This window comes from Thunnus albacares, chromosome 23 (genome assembly GCF_914725855.1).
Source record: "Thunnus albacares chromosome 23, fThuAlb1.1, whole genome shotgun sequence".
Lineage (NCBI taxonomy): Eukaryota > Metazoa > Chordata > Actinopteri > Scombriformes > Scombridae > Thunnus > Thunnus albacares.
The window spans coordinates 10,012,285-10,029,910 of NC_058128.1; the positions used below are offsets into that span (position 1 = coordinate 10,012,285).

Below are 17,626 nucleotides of genomic sequence, written 5' to 3' on the forward strand. Positions count from 1 at the left end.
CACACATGAACATGACATAACAAGAATATGGGAGTTGGGCAAGAACCTTGATAGCTGAGGGGGTTGAGTACTTAGATTAGACTAATTTTTTCCCTGAATGAAGACAAACGAGGACAACGTCAGCTCAAATAAAGAGGTAAGAAGTGATACTGAAGCATTAAATAATACCAGAGATGTTTTAACTGAGCTGATCATCTCGCCGGTTTAATCTCTCAGCAGAGTTGTGCAGAGCTTTGCATGTAATATCTAATATCATTGTCAGTTTTAGCCATTGGACTGTTTCTAATTCTGATAAAGACTATCATTTTAATAATTATTTTTATTATATTTTATGCCTTGTACTGTGGGATTTTGCTTTCAAGGGAGCAGTTTTATAGTCCTTCCCATACAATATTATGTTAGTAAATGTCTTGCTAACATAAAACATACACATAAGACATTTGGCATGTACATTCACTCATATTCACAGGGACTGTAATATCATATTCCATCATCTTACTATCCCACTCATGTTTTTATAACCACCATTCTCTATTACATACGTGCATAAATAGTACATGTACATGCAATCTTGTGTTTCTCACTGGAGCTCCCACTTTCCCTGCTCTGCCTCAAGTATTTGTACAGCACCATGAAAGTATACAAATGTCATTAAATCCCTTTTATAAGATATCCTATAGTTTCAGATCACTTGTTTTAAAACTAACTGATATGTACTCTTAGATTTATATCCAAGTTCTGTGCACTTTTGTACATAACCAGAGGGAATTAATTAAGGGAGTTGTGAAAAGCCACAAGTCACACACAAAAAGGAGAAAGAAATGGAATCAAATTTATAAATTTAGCATAATATATTTAGCAATATACTGTATATTCCTGCCATTAGTTTGTATTGTTTTGGTGATCATTCTATTTATGACATATAATCACTTCTTCCATTTTATAATTAAAATTAAGCTCTTTATTCAAATGATAATATAAATGTTGCAGTGAATAGTCTTGTAATCCTGTAATCCAGTTTTTTCCTATCAATAATTTAGCTATGTTTAGCTTCATTTGTTGAAATAAAAAACTGAAAACTGAAAAGTCAAATAATAAGACTGTGTAGCTTAATTTCCAGTTTTACACAGTAATTACTCGGTAGTGGATGTGTGCATTTTTTCTTACAATTATTTTCTATACAATATGATTGTCTGTGCTGCCATCATTGTTCTCAGTGTTCTCAGTTTGCTGAGTGCATGTTATCAATACCTATTCTGTCACATCCCCAAACAACTTGTGGCCTGTAGAGCAGGGATGGATTCTCAGTGGCCTCTTCTGAAATTCATCTTTTAATTAATATATTTTCTTATTGTAATAATCAATTTGTTTGTGTTTAATAATAACACAAATTAATGTTGGAATAATAACATTAAAATTACGATCTGATGTGTCTTTGTCTAAAAATATAATGAGCCAAATGCAACTTTCACTATACTCACCTCTGTCTGTCGTACATGTGGAAGATGAGGTGTTCAGTGATGCGTGATGATGTAAGTATTAGTGTGTGTGTGGGTCAGAGTTCAACCTTTACTTTGCCACATTTTGGGCCTCACTCGAATGGCTATGCTGCCGAAACGCTGACTAGTAACCTACAGAGAAATATCTCGCCACACTGTTTAGATTTATTTAATACCATGCCTGCTTTTTGGTATTATAAATCCTATTTTGTCAAGTAACTGCAGAGTCTGAAGAAATTTCTATTAAAATGTTGACAAAGGTTAATTACTCACTGAAGAAAGAATTGAAAATTATTATACAGATTAAGTAACAAAATCCTTATTTTACATCTGTAAAATTAAAAATTTGATTATTGCTATTTGGTGTAGGCCTGTGTTGAGTTTGATACTTATATTTTGTCATGTGTTTCTGTAACATTCACATTATGTTACTATAATGAAGCACACACATTATATTTAAAATTCATCATTCATATTTTAATTTCCTCCATCCCTTTTGAAGTTGATTCATAATTCATTGTTTTATCTAATTGAACAAAGAAATGTCCTCCTGAAAGTTTAATCATCAGTTTTATATTAATGTTTTTATTTAGACAGCACATGAATATTATCATTTTAAAAAATATAATCTAAATTTGCTATTTTTATTTCCTCCAGTGGTGTAATGTTGTGTGGCAGGGGGATGACCAGACTTTAAAACAACATAAGATTTGTTTTCAGAGTAACACACAAGTAAGAAGATCATTTAAAAAATGCCTTTTCTTCTCAAATTTCATTTTTTTCATGAGAAACAGACAAACACATATTGACTAAAATTTTTATTGCAAAGTCAGCTTAACATCCTTGTTGTTGACCACAAGCTTCATGTTTCTGCTCAAGGCTTTTATAAAGTATCATATCAAAGAATAAACAGTGCACCTCAAATGAAACGCCATCAACATTGCACATTCATGAGAGTTTTCCATACATTTCTTTACAAAAGCTTTCATACATTAAAATTGCACATTATCGCATATCCATACCCATATTAAAAAAACATGTTTTAAATTGTAAACCATACTGTTAGAGACATCTGTTGCTATTAATTCGGGGTTTTTAATATGACTATTTTCAATAAACATTTAAATATATCAAATAATATAAATAAACCTAAAAATCATGTAAAATTCATCTGTTTCCAAAAAGTCTACCAAATCATTGTTGGATGAACATTAAACACAAAGCTACTTGTATTATATAAAACATTTTATAGCAACCAGAACAAGATCCTTATTACTTGAGTATTTAGAATTAATTTGAAAATGTTTCTACATGCTTTACAGTACTATGTGAAAAGAGTCAAAAGACAGAAGGATAAGGAAAAAATAATATGTGCAAAGACAAATTACACTGAACTATTTGTGCAAATTTTATTTTTGCATTATGGGAAGACACGGCATACCTGTGACATGAGTTTTGATTTGTCAGCAGACCTTGAGTTTGTCCTTGTTGTGAAGAAACTTCTCCAGGTAGAGCTGCACCTTCGTCAGAGTCAGGTAGAGTTGGCTGTCAGGGAACGAATTGTCACTGCTCTCTACTCTTGGTCTGGCTGCGACGGGACAGTCCATCGTCACGGCGAGGGAGCGCACCCGTCCCTCCAAGCTGGAGACATCAGCCTGGATCTGGCTGAGAAGCTCTGTGAAAGGGTTTTGTAGTGCATTATCCAAAAGTCCAAGGTCATGGCTGATACTAGTTAGTCCCTCAATGGAGGGAGTGATGACTTCTATCTGAGGAGCCACAGGCAACTAAGGAAAAGAAGAAGAAGATGTTAGCTGTATGCCAGTATGTTGTTTAGTTTTGCTGCGGGGGGGATTTGATGTAATGCATTCCTTTTTACTATTATATGACTGTGCTATAAGGAAAATTTACAGTAAAGTTATGCTTACTTAGTTATGCTTGTAATGCTTACAAGTTACTGGAAATGTAACAAAGCAGATAATAATAATCAGATGGAGAGTTTAATACATGTCCTGGACTCTCTTTAAACCACAGACTGAGACAGACAGACTGTACTGTGAGACATTATTAAACTATGTTTATATGAAGCAATACGCATACCTTTGTTCTGAGTTTCTTAATGTGGACCAGGGTAATCTGGGCTATGTTTATGATACTCTGTATGGTGTTTCTCGTAGATTCTCCCTTTGTAGGAAGACTGGTGCACCCAGGAGCTGCTGCAACAGAGACACAGAGGAGGGCCAGAAGGATGCGCATCCTGGTAGAATAAATAAATGTAAATGAACAAAGTACGTAAGAAAACATAACAAAAATCTGCACCATAACTAACAAAATGTTCTTTGCATTTCTGCAAATAAGTTCAGTATTTCTTGTTAAATTTCATATTTTTTCTTAAGCAAAATGTTATGAATTTGTTTAGATTTTAAAAGTAATTTAACATTCATAATTTCCTCATTTACTTTGCTTATACAAGAAAAAATGATAGAATTACTTGGATTAATATTATTATTATTTTCTGCACCATAATGGTCCCCTATACTGTAACAAATATTATATCAATATATGTCATAATCATATCATAGTCTTACCTGTGTTTTTCGTAGCTGTTCTCCTGTAACACTGAATGACAGAGATGACAAATGCCTCTCTGCAGGTTTCCCCCATTTAAATAGTCTGCTCTGAACTTGAATCTTGCCTGGGTCCATTCCCCTCCTCTCTCCTCCCCCAACTCAAACCTGAGCCTGACCCTTACAGGTCAACTTATAATGCATTCAAATTATGCAAGAAGTTCACAGTAAATGCCATTTAAAAAAAAGATTATATAAAAAAGAGTATATTACTGTGACTCAGTTACTTGGAACTCACACATATTTTGTGTTCTTAGTTTAGCGTTCCTGTACGCATGCTTGTCTGCTGAATAATCCCTTTGATTTAATCTTAACTTTTAAATACTGGAAAATGCGTAGGTAGACTATAGCTTGTGCTGGCACCATACAAACCTACTAAAACCCTAGTATACAGCTAAACAAATAAAGAAAAACAGGAGAAGACAAAAAAGTCATGGAACATGTATGTAAATGCCAATTTATACATTTATTGCAATGCATTGGTGAAATGCATTGCAATATTAAATGAGAATCTTATCATTCAGAATAAAGGCAGTGAGTCATCATCATCTTGCTCAAGATCTTTAAAAATCCTCCCTGCTTTCTCTTTACATGTGAATGCATTTATCTTTTTTTTTCTACGTGATATACAAGAACTGTGAAATCTGTCTTTGCTGGGATGTGGTGCCTATGACGTGTTTTTTAACTGCCTGTATTGCCGTTGTTATTGGCAACAGCTGCAACAATAAGTGAAAAATGGAAACATAATAACAGTTTGTTAATTTTGGTGGTTTCCGGAGGTGTTTTTCAAGTTCTGTCTGAAGGCCTGACGCTCTTACCACAAAGTTTTTGAGCGTGTATGTAATTACTGTATGTGTGAAAAAGAATACATTCTCCATTTTACTGCATACAGCAGGAATGTTCTTCTTTGTCTATCTTAATTTGGTGTTTCTCCAATGGGAATTCTCTTGTTGTGAACAACAATGGAATCTCAAATGACACCAGCGACAGCATGACGGCAAAGTCGAACTGTCTGTGAGCAGCGTCACCTTTATATCCTCAAGGTTAAACAACCCAGGTCATTCTCACACTAAGCTCCCTGTTAGAGAAATGCTTCACTGAACATAGTGTCACCAGTGTCTGGCACTAAAAAGAAGTTCTTCTTTACAAAGTACTGTCTAGTAAAGGTCACTTCTTACACTTATTGCACTTCTCTAAGACCTTCATAATTAAGTGTAGCTGTTAACTCAGTTAAATCAGAATGGCGACTAATTTGTTTAGCATTACTAGCTAGATTAGCTAGAAGATAACACGCCTTTTTTTAGTTTAGCAGCCTGTTAACTAAGCAAAATACTTGGAGTCTAGCTTATGTTTGAATGCTAGTTTGCTAATGCTATAGACCAACAGGCTAATGTGTTGTGATGAGTGTATTATTGTTTTTTTCAGAGTGATTCAGTATGTTGTTAGCTGAAAGCTAAAGAGGCTGTTTCATGCCTGTATCACACATGAAAAAAGGACATTAACCCCTTATGGATAGCTTCATAGGCCGCTAATGAACTCAAACTAATCTGGCTAACCTAAAGAGTCTTGAAGCTGAACCTATCAGGCTTGGAAGATACCCAGAGAGGACAGGTTACAGATCAAGGTTCTCTTTGCCTTTGCCTTGGTGAATACAAGGAAAACCAATAACCTTAGAAAGCAAGCAGGATGTGGTTTCAGCTTTGGCTTACTTCATAGACAGATACGTCAGCCCCCTGAGGTATTCCAGTCTAGATTTATTGCCTTTGTGACTCAGAGGCCAACAGTTTATGGACATACTAACGAGGACTAACCAGCTGCTTAGTTAGAAAATCAAACGCCTTGGGGAGCAGTTCTTCTCCACGGGTTCAGAAGGCTCAGAAGGTTATTAAGCACTTTCTCAGTGTCACCAATTGCTTTGTTTCCAGTGCCACCAAGAAACAAAAAAAAAGGTTTGCATTAATGCAGTCAGATGGATTGGTCAATTTGTGATAGAGAGGCTGGAAATTTATGAATGAACATCAGAGCAGAGAGAGCAAAAATTCACCAGTAGAAGATAAAAGCAAACGAGAGTAAAAGGCAAACAGGAGACACGCAAACACAGAAAGACACACACCAAAAATAAGCAGCCAGTCTTGTTTTCGAGGTGATAACACAGTAGCCCAAGCAACACGCATTGTTTGCATGCCTCACAGATATTCCAAAACACACTTAAATATGTGGAATCCCCCAGTCAGAGATGTATACTGACGTTAAACTGCTCTTGTCAACAGTTAAGGATTTTGAGTTACAACCTTTTATGGAGGATGTGGTCTCCCACATCTTATTGAGGGAATCCCCGCATTGGTAGTTGTTATGCACAAACTGTGGTGAGAAACTGCATGCAAAGTTTAAAGGATGGATTCACTATTTTTTAAGACTGTCTTAAAACAATAGTCACGTGCCCAAATGAACACTGAAGCAGGTTTTTCTCGCTGTAATCATTCCTTTAGTTCATACTGACCATTAGAAGATCCCCTCCAAACGTTCTTATGGTGAAGTGATGGGAGACAAAATCCACAGTCCTCCTTTTGAGCTAAAATGTATTTAAAAGTTTATCTGAAGATAATGAGGCTTCAGTCGTCTGAGTTAGTCAAATAAAGTGGATATATTCCAGAGTTACATTCTTTTTAGTTAAAAACTCCCCCTTTGTGTCTCGACAGACAGTGTTTTCTTGTTCAGCTGCAGTGGAAGGATGGTAACAAAGAGAAGGAATTTGGCACTAAAAAGACTGTAACTTGGAAAGATATTGACTTGATTTGACTAATTTGAATGGCTGAAGTCTCATATTAGCTTCAAATAAACTTTTAAACTGGGACGTGGATTTTGTCCCCCATCACTTATATTGAAAATGTATTATGAAGGGATCACTGAATGTCCAGTATGAACAGGAGGAATGATTACAGCAAAAAAAACATGGGTCAAGGTTCACTTAGGCACCTGATTATTATTTTAGGACAGACTTGAAAAATTGTGAAGCTATCCTTTAATCATGTAACATTTAAAAAAAATTATATCACTGAGCATTAATGATTGTTTTTTTTCTTCTAAGGAAATTTTACATCTTATTCTACATCACTCTAGATTAAAGGAGGTTTTTCATTCATCTTCTAATAACTAATAACTTACAAACTATGCAAACTAAACATTTTTCCTCTGTGAATAGGGTAGATGATAATTCATATTTATCAATCACTGAGCCATGAACTGTCCCAATACAATGATCTTTTGCCCTTTTTACAAACCCCCCCCCCATAACTCAATGCTAATTGGACCCATTTCTGTAGTTGGCGACCCAGTGGCACAGGATTCCCAGAACTTTAATTAATGTCAATAGTTTTGTTGAGCGAGCGAGAATCATATAATGATTACAATAAGGTTGCCAAATCAAACTTTTTTGCCCATCTCGTCAGGCCTACTGCACTCAAACAAACGAACAGTGTGATGCAGATGGAAATACTTTGCTTCGGAAGTAGATGATGGGGGAGACCAATTTGGGGAGGAGTGATTTATTGGAATACTTGCTTTGGTCAATTCCAGTAAGTCAACATGGCACTGGGCCGACTTTGTTAGACCCAGTTTTTTTTTTTTTTGGTCTGTTTTTTAGTGTCTCATTGAAAATGAAAACAGTCATCCATCCCATTTCTGTTTCTGTTCAGTTCACCACTGAACAAATACTGTAGGCGATGACTCGCCTAAACAGGAAATTGTTAATGGATTGTGGTTGAACACACATGAAAATGAGAATTGTAGACACTAAAGAATGAGGATGGTTGTACAGTTGATTCGAAACTGAGTTGCGCAACCCAAATGATTTTAATCTCAAAACATTGGTTATAGATTGTGAAAGCTGAATATCTTCCTTAGAATCCTGCCAACTAAGAAGAAATAAATAAATCAATAAAATAAAACCTTTTGCGCCCATGCAGGGTAGGCTATCTAGTGTGGTCTTGTGTGGTGTCACTTACCTATTAACCAAATTTGACTATAAGAAAAGAGTTCATTCATCCCTTTTCAACGTATGACTATTTCAAACCAAAATAGTTTTACTAACTTTAAAGATTCCCACCAGAGATGTTTTTATAAATATAAGTTGCATTGAGTAATAATTTGTGTCTGATATGTTTTTTTCCATGAAACAAAATCAAGCACATCAACTTCCTCTCCCTCACTGAGTTAAACAGCTGGACACAAAATGTCTCCTACTTCACTGAAAAGCACAGTCTCAGTGTAGCCTATGTGTGCCAGAGGTTTCAGGTTTCCACATCACACGTAGGTAAGTTGCGTATGAGATCATGATTGATGACATTGCAGCTTCCAAACTAGCTACAATGTCACAAAATCACGCTCGTAAACGTAAGATTTAAGGGGTGCACAGAGAAACTTTCCCTCTTCAGCAGATGAATGAAAACATCTTTCTAATGTCAAATTCTGCACGTACATCATTCTGCACAGTGAAGCTCAAACATCCAACTGAAGGGACAATAAGTAAAACACATTTTTGAGTGGAGGGGGGGCTTAAATCTGATTTTCTAGTTCCTTAAATGAAATAAAAGGCTGACTCTTTGCAAATATGTTGTAGAATTTGAACCCAGACATATGATGTGGTTTCTAGCTCCACTAGATGTTGTAGATCAGGTGGTGTATTGAGGTGAATCCTTAGTCATAATGCACGGCAATGATATCATTTTCTCCTGTTAATATGATCACATTCATGTAACTTTTATTGCTGCTTATTTGACTCTATTTGGATCATATGCCATTTTATTACATTTAACTTTAGTCATTTAATTTAGATGCAAACACAACTGCTTATTAAATTTTTTTAGTCGTATTTATAATATCAGCAGTTGGTTGCTCCTGGAAGTAATGAGACACATCTACCAGAACTTCTGCCTGACTCCACTGATCCCTTTTTTCCATCATCTCCAGTGGCCTGAATAAAAACAACATAATGTTGCCAGTCCGACCAGCAGCATGACTGACTGGAACAAGATTTATTTTCTGCTGAGTCAACTCAAGTCAACTCACATCAGTTTTATGAGTATGCTTCAGGCAATTAAATTTGATCACCCTGCCGAGTTAAAACAGAATACTTGGCAGTGCCAAAAAACACCGAGGCTTAGAACCAAAACACAGACCAGAACTTTGGAAGACCAAATGCCAAGAGAAACAAATTTGTCCGCAGACAGCAGAGGTGTTGGATTATTCATATTAAATGTCTTTTACCGTAACTTTGGTGTGTGTGTGTGTGTGTGCAGTGGAGGGAGGGGGGGAGAATACCTGCTGCAAACAGATTCTCTTTCCAGCTGGGAATTGTGAAAACTTTACTGGAACACTTTTTGAATTTTATTCAGCGCTCTTTTGAACTCTCTTTTGTTTGTCTCTGTGATGGAGCTGTACGGCGTCTTCTTGGTTGCAGTTTGCAAAACAACCTCTGGAGGGCTTTACTCACCCAAAGATTCATTGGAGGAGCTGCTCACTAGTTTGTGTTGAGTGTCTCTCAACAGTGTAAGCCATCCCTCCTTATTCATTTCCTTTTAACTGAAGTCTTAAAGCATCTCCTGTGAAACGCAACATAGATCTCATAGATCATCTAATTATGTTTTTGTATTATTATGGATCCTGATATTGAACAACAAGATTCTCCATTGTTTGCCAGAATTTAGTCTCCTTTTACCCAAACTGAACAATTCTTATTGATGTTTTTCATTTTATGTTCATCTCATTGCAACTTGCAAGTTATGTTCTTCCTATCTCACTTCTAATGTTTCATTTGATTATTCATTTTTTTATTGGTAATATTCTTTAATTAATCTTGTCTTTTGGCTGATATTCTCTTCACCATGCTTAATGGCAAAAGACATTTCCAAATGTATCTTTAGTCATTTCACTTTCATTAAAAGTATTTTTATCAAAAACATTCAGCTCGTGCAAAAATGTTATATTATGTCATTGTGAAAACATGAACAACACCGTAAAAGATAACTTCCTCCCAAATATTTTAAACATTCAAAACTACAGATATGAAAAAATAGATATTGTGCAGTGATCTCTTCATACTATCTTCTGCCTGTGGTTACCAATTTTAATTTTTGCAATTGGGAGAGGAGCAAAAGTGCATCCACCAACCCACATCCCTATCTGACGGCATGGATGAGGCACTGCCCTATTTCCCAGGGCGATGTGTGACACACAAATTGTGGGCCGCGGCCGTGATTTAACTGGGAATCTCTAGCTCCAGTCTGAAGGTCAGTCGGAGATCTGTTAGGTCAATTAACGGATGCGGGGGCCCAGTCCACCGGAAAACATGTCACTCATATTAGTCTGTGTGATATTATAGCAACCCACATGGCAGGAAGAGTTGGTGATTTAGTCTGCGGTTAGTTGGTGCTGTTTTTGGAATGTAAAAATCTGTTTTCCTTTAGACATAAATAAGAAGTGTATTGTCCTTTTTGATTGGCTTCAGTTGTATCTGTGGTGCATTTGTGCCTAAAATGTTTGATTTTATTTTAAGACCTTATAAAATAAATTCTAGTGAGGACTTTTATTTAATAGTGTTTTTTATTTTATTATCATTCAGTTTTAAAATTTCTGGCATAATACTTGGAACATTTGTATTGGTACACCCTAGTAATATAATGTGTATCATCAAAAAAAAAAAAGACTGAATATCAGTTACTTGTGAAGCACTGTGAGGCAAGCAAACAATGTCAAAGAAAGGTTTACAACAAGACAGTACAATATTTCATCTTCATTTTATTTCTGCTTTTTTTTCACAACAATAAAGAGAAAAATGTCCAAGTCACGAGTCTGTAAATTGCAAACTACTTTGCTACTGCTTTGAAGAAAAGAAGGAGATGAGAATTTAAATAAAATAAAACTAGGCGTAAAAAGATGCTGAGAAGATATGATGAGTTTATAGTAATAGTCATTGTGGTTTTAATGAGAGACACAACACATCTGGATAATCTCACTAACATGTGCTCCTAATTGTATTTGCTCACAATACGGTTAAGGACCATCACATGTACAGTACACTTGTGTACTGTATGTACAGTGCAGAGACACACACACACGTGCTCCCTGTGTAATGAAGTCACATGGTTAGTGTGTGGTAAGTGAAGTGTCCTCGTCAGCGCACAGGAAGCAGAAAATGCCTCAGGTTTTGATGTACAAAAACCACATTGTGTGTGCTCATGGCTTTTGATAAATAATCACGTTTATGTAACACATAGTACGTCAAAGGCTCGAAGCTACGCATTCATTTTCCCCCCATCTCATTTGTTCACATCATATTTATGTTATTTCTAGAGGTAATTCCATAAATATCTGACCTGGTGTATACTGTACATTCCATTCATAACTATGTTCTAATAAAAATAGAAATGAATGTAACAGATATCCTCTAACACATATGACATAATGCAATTTAATCAAATATTTCTTTTCTTTTAAGTAGAATTTTATATAGTATATAATCTAAAATGCCTTTCTATAATATTTAACTGAACTGGATGTGATTTTATAGAGTAATGAGCTTCAAAGCAACAGACATGCAAATCCTTTACATCCAATTTGTTTTACTACACTATTTGACAAATAGTGTAGTAAAATACAATCCTTGAACAGAGATATGCTAAATCCTTCATGTATATACAGCAAAGAGAAAAAAAAAGGTTCAAACTCTTTAGATGTGATATAAAAACCACGTCCACACACAACTGCATGAAAAAATCCTGTTGGTGTCTAATTTTTATAACAATTTCCAAGTGAGGAAAAAAATAACATCAAATGAAAGATCTACATTTGCTGGGAAGTCAAATCATGGTGTTTTAAATGAAAAAAGAAGAGATATTAGAAATATATCACACAAATAAGGTAGAATTTGTCATATGCATACAATAAATGTACAAAATACAAGAGAAAACCCACTGAATCTCTTTCCAAAATCCTCTTTGTCTCCAGCTGCTTCTCTGTTATTTGTATAGACTAACAAGTAATATGGGAAATGATTAATGTTTTTTTACCTGGATTCTCCTATTAAAAGAGATATAGTACATTTTGTGTATTCACAGTAAATGCTATATACAGTTTTAATGATACTCTCTTTGTTGTGTACAGTGAGGTAACTTAAAACTGACATAAGTCTATATTAACGTGTCCTCCAGAACAGAATTTTTGATTTTAGGGTTAACTTTAGGAAACGTAGCTTTACACTGTTTGATCTAGTAAAGTAGTAACACCTGGTTGTCTGTTTCTTTCACAGAACACTCTTTGCAGTCTGATTTTTCTCAGGTTGCCTGCTCTGGCTAAGACATACGTTCTGCTACACCCTGCAATATGCCTCTAAAAAGCTTCCTATTAAAATCATATTCTTGTATTTCACAACTGACACACTCAGATTATCTTGAAGTACCTCAGAGTACTGTGTGTGTGCCACAAATGAGTTGTGGCCTCACTCTAAAACACCCACAGAGATGAGAGATACTCACTGCTCCATTAGGGAGAAAGGCGGTGTCTGATGCAGATGCCAGAATCCAGCGCAGATACTTTTTGGGGTAAGGGCTTCCTGGCTACTGCCTTAGGAACAGCAAGCCCAGACCGCAAAAAGACCCACAAAGGACAAGGTTTTGATCCCACAATCTGGCGGCGATCTCCTCAGCATCTACAGAAAGAAAATGAGCCATCAGTGCACTTTTAAGCAGGAGGTTTTCAATATGGATGGCAACACCTGGACACTTGAAAGAGTACAATTTGTGCATGGTACAGTGTTTAACTGAAAATATGTCCCTCTGCTTACAAGTTTCATTTAATTTTGGTAAACCACAGAACATTAAAAGACACCACCAGTGTATCAAGAGGAGAATAAAAACATTAAATGTGTACATGCTTCTTCCACCCCGTAATGCTTAATTGATAAACCTGTTAAATACACCATATGTCACGAAAATGAAGCCTCAAAAAGACACAATACAACATTTTTGTGACTTTCTTCTCTGAGCCAAACGTTACTTCACCTCACCAACTAAGGAATGACGATTAGTGCTCTGTAAGTAAAATCAAGTCTAGATAAGTAAAGACAATGTCACTCATCATGTCAAGGTCAGGATCCATACTTCAATAAACAGCTGCAGCTTATTTCTGCTAAGCTTCTTGAAAAAAAAGGTTTTAGTGACTGGTCCACTCAGATAACAGATTTTTGTCTGAACGCTCACTTCTTGACTCACTTCGTGAGTCGCCCTCCGTCCAGAATAGCTCAAACAAGCCTTCCTGTTGACCACCAAGTTTTCGGATGACGAATCATGAACTGAGAGACAAATGGGCTCCATTCACAAAATATCTTACGGTTATTGTTTTGTTTTTGTTTGTTTGTTTTTTTAAGAAAAGGGCTTACAATACACCAAGAGGGATTCATTAATTATGTTTTCCAGGTTTATCTGGTTGGGATCAATTTGTAAACTGTATGTGCATGCATGCTGAGTGGCTGAGGGAGACACCCTGGCTGCAAACAGCCTGATTGAAACAATAAAGACAAATATTGTGGCTGGATTTTCATAGATAATTAGCCCTCAGCAGAGTTGGACACTGCTTAGATTCATGTATCATCATCATTGGATGCTAAACTGAGACTACGTTCTATAATATCATAATGTTGACAGCTGGTCTGGACAGGAACTTCCTGGTTCCAACTGATTTCCAGCACACATATGGTGTAAAATGGGCAAGAGTGTGATTTTATCATAATTAAATGATTAAAGGTTCCTGAGGGGTCTTACATTTGATCAAGGCTTTCACCAGCCATCAGATTTTGGTCATGACTTCACCAAAAGACCATCTAGTTAGTCTTAAGACTCTTGTTAATCTAATCTCCATTCAGAACACCAGCAGCAACACTGTGCACAACCAAACTGCTATTATATAGTTGGGATTTACTCCTGGTCAGCAGGAAACTACATTTAAGAGGTTCAGATTCTGATTAACTGAACATTTATGGTGTATTATTGTTTGCAATTTAAATATGTAAATGTGGGCCTTGTTGTACTGCAGAATATGAGGATTTAACATATTATAAAGTGAATTCTAATTGAATCAAAACATAATGTAGTTGTTGTTAATGTGAGATCAGAAAGTACCTAAATTGACTAGCAAGAGAAAAGAACAGGGCTTAGATGAATCCTAAATTATGAAAAACATTTTTAGGTACACTTCCAGATCAATTTTTTTTCCCTCATTTTTGACATTCCCATATCTAAGAAACAATTGATCCAACTTTATCCAAACCAAGTCAAGCATGTATGAGTTTTGAGGATTGGAACATGCTTGACAAAAGAAGCTGCCACTTCCCTTGTGAAAAAGATAACGAATGCAGCACGTTCAATATCTAGAGAGCTATTTCCAGAACATTTTAAATACCGAATTGCTGAACTTTTTTGACCTGCAACCATCTAAAATGTGTCCAAGAGTCACATTAGAAGATGTTAAATTAACTTGAGAGATCCAGACATCTTGTGGGAAAAGTAGTCCCTACAGTGGAGTTCGGTCTCCGGAAAGATGAAAAGTTAAAGGTGCTAAAATGGTTGAAAAATGAGATGTCATGTCACAGTATTGATCACTGTGGCGCTATCTTGGTCTTTGTTGTCTTCAGCACATTTCCAGAGTCCAAAGTTGTCACGTCTTTGTGGCGAAACAGGTGTGCAACCATTTTGTGGTCCTTTAAGACTTCAGCCATCAGGCCACAGAGATACACCTGACAGGTTGGCATCTTCACCTGGTCCTTTCACCTCTTGAGATGTGACTTCTGTGTTGGTCATGAGTACCACATACTCCTTTTTGACCTTGGTCATCTCTGCACATCAACAAGCTGGTGCAGTCCAGTCCTTAAAGGGTTTAGGTGTTCTCTTTTCTTTGGGTGGTAAACTCCTCTGTGTGATATATTCTGCCCTTCACCATCAACATATCTGCACTTTCTGTGCACTGGCCATTTCATTCAGAATACAACATGACTTGTCATTAATTATCATTTTTTTGATTCAGAGAAAACTGAAATTTCCATTTCCTTTGAATTTAGTTTCTCAAGCTGAAAGTCAGTGCTAACATGTCCACACACATATATCCCCATAATGTGTGAAACCATATACTGTATGTAACACTATGTAACATAATACAGCTTAAATGTTGTCCTTTCCTGATATTGGGGACTACACATTATAGTTACATGAAACAATTTCTTCAACTTATCTGACTGTTGTAGCTGAGTGTAAATTAAAGCTTCCACCTGCTTGACAACCTGAAACACATTACTAAAATATTTCCTTTCTCAAACTGCATCACCTACCTCTAGTTTAGATAAAATAATAAGTTAAGGTACAAAAATGATACCCCAAAATATGAAATTGAGGCATCATTTGAATCAGCCAAATATCACAATTTTGGCTTTGCTTTATCCACAAATATGGGTGACTATATACTGTGTGACATGCTACAGGAACTGGAAGTACTGGTTTTTCAGTTCCACTTGGTGAGTATATTTGCATTTGGAAAGATAAACCTTAAACTGTTGTCTCCACCTTTTATCAACTCTCACTCAACCAGTTCAGAGTTAGATTTAGAAATCACCACCACCACCACCAGCAGCAGCAGCAATAATTCTCTGACATTCAGTGCAGATAATTCAAAACTCCACTTCATCAGTTTTAAATATGTCAGACCTCTAAGGCCATGTTTAAGCCACTTATCAACATAAAAGTTTGAATAAGCCAATTAAGCCACAAACATATAACAAAAACACCTCTAAACACACCCCATCAAATCAGCTGATTCATGTCAGGAGAAAATATCTTCCTATAGTACCTACTGATTACAGGGAAACCAAAGAAAAAGCAGAAAATATGAAACATTCAACCACTGTATCACATATACCAGTGCACCATATGCAGAAAGCAACAGAAAACACACATCATCTTTCATACTAATAGTGGATTCAGTGATACTGGTGGTTGCTCTAAACGTCATTCCATGCCACACCCTTATCATAGCAAAATAATTGCCTGCAAAGCCAGCACCTGCCAGAGATCCAGGCCTACATCCTCTTTCATAGAAGGTTTCAATTAACATGGTGTAACTGGGTATTTCCCAGAGAAGTTTTCCATCCTAACAGCAAAGGTGTTTGTGATTATCTCATTTTCAACATTGTTTATAATGTATTACAATAAAATGCTCTTTTATGACATTCTGTAACAGTATTTAGTCATTGTTATCACAATTTCCCCTCGTTTAACAGTTTAACTTGTTTAAATATTTGAATTTTCACCATATTGAGGGTGTATTTAGTCCCTCTGGTGTACTTTTTGTGAGGCTATTGTCATTATAACTTGTTTTTTTTTTTTTAATCTTTTTTACAGCTGATGAGAACTGTATCTTGATTGAGGGGCATTTATAATAAAGGAATATTCCATCTGTTGTAACGAACTGGAGAAACAAATGAATTCATGGTTTTTCATTGTCATTTATTAAGACATTAAGGCTATATAGCATTATGATGAATGTTTTAGAAAGTTCACATCACAAATGAAGTGTTTCCACCTCATATTTTGTCCTCTCTGTTTTAAGAAACTTAAATAGATGTAATGTAAATGAGGACCTTGTTTTGATGATTTGTCTAAGCAATTCATGTGGTCCCTTAGTTTGACCTCTAATGCAAATTTAAGAGAAAAAAATGTGGTTGCTGAAATGCTTTTGCAGTGATGTCTTATATATGTAATAGAACAGGAGGAGTGAAACTGGGGCAATATTAGAGAGACCATTACAGATGCAACCTTTAATTGTTGCAATCTTTAGCAATCGTTATTACAAATATCCTGAGAGTTTATTTGCAGCTTTAGTTTTCGTCATTAACCACGTAGAAAAATTATATAAAAATTTTGCATCTAAATTCAGGATCCAGCTAAACTCTTTACTCAAATCTAGGAAATAGGGGGGAGGAGGGAGCCTGCAACATAGGATTAAACACAAGCTAAACTGCAAGTGTAAATCCATTCAATGTGCAGGCCTACATCATGAAATTTCATGCTCCAGTAAAGAACAAGTTCATAAAAGGAGGGTTTAAAAGGGGGCTTTTTGTGGATTGTATTGAGGAGGCGTGCACAGCACATGACCACATCTGTATGATGGGGCCCATGCCTGTATGGGTGTTACGTCAAGCCAGGAGCGGATAGGGACCAGCAGACTGGACCATCTGTACACGTAGGCATCTGCCACACTTACCTCACCACATGCGTCATATGTGGGGGGAAAAAAGTGTCACATCCCCTGCTGCTCTTTCTCTAAATGTGTCCTACATTGTCCCGTATTCCGCTTACAATGGAATGCATTATACACCGATAAGAAATGGGTGTTTTGATTACTTAATTACTAAATAAATAACATGTGGTGTATCTACGATTGCTTTAACAGCTTCAAATTGTT

At 36.1% G+C, this 17,626-nt stretch overlaps 1 protein-coding gene across 1 annotated transcript; it reads right to left on the minus strand.

Annotated features, from left to right (window-relative positions):
- Positions 1-2,350: 2,350 nt before the first annotated feature.
- On the minus strand, positions 2,351-3,752 carry lepa (leptin a). Its single transcript, XM_044343560.1, is given in 4 exon segments — positions 2,351-3,283; positions 3,597-3,620; positions 3,622-3,671; positions 3,674-3,752. Coding segments are annotated over 4 exon segments (474 nt in total). The 3' UTR covers positions 2,351-2,962.
- Between the last annotated feature and the right edge of the window lie 13,874 nt (positions 3,753-17,626).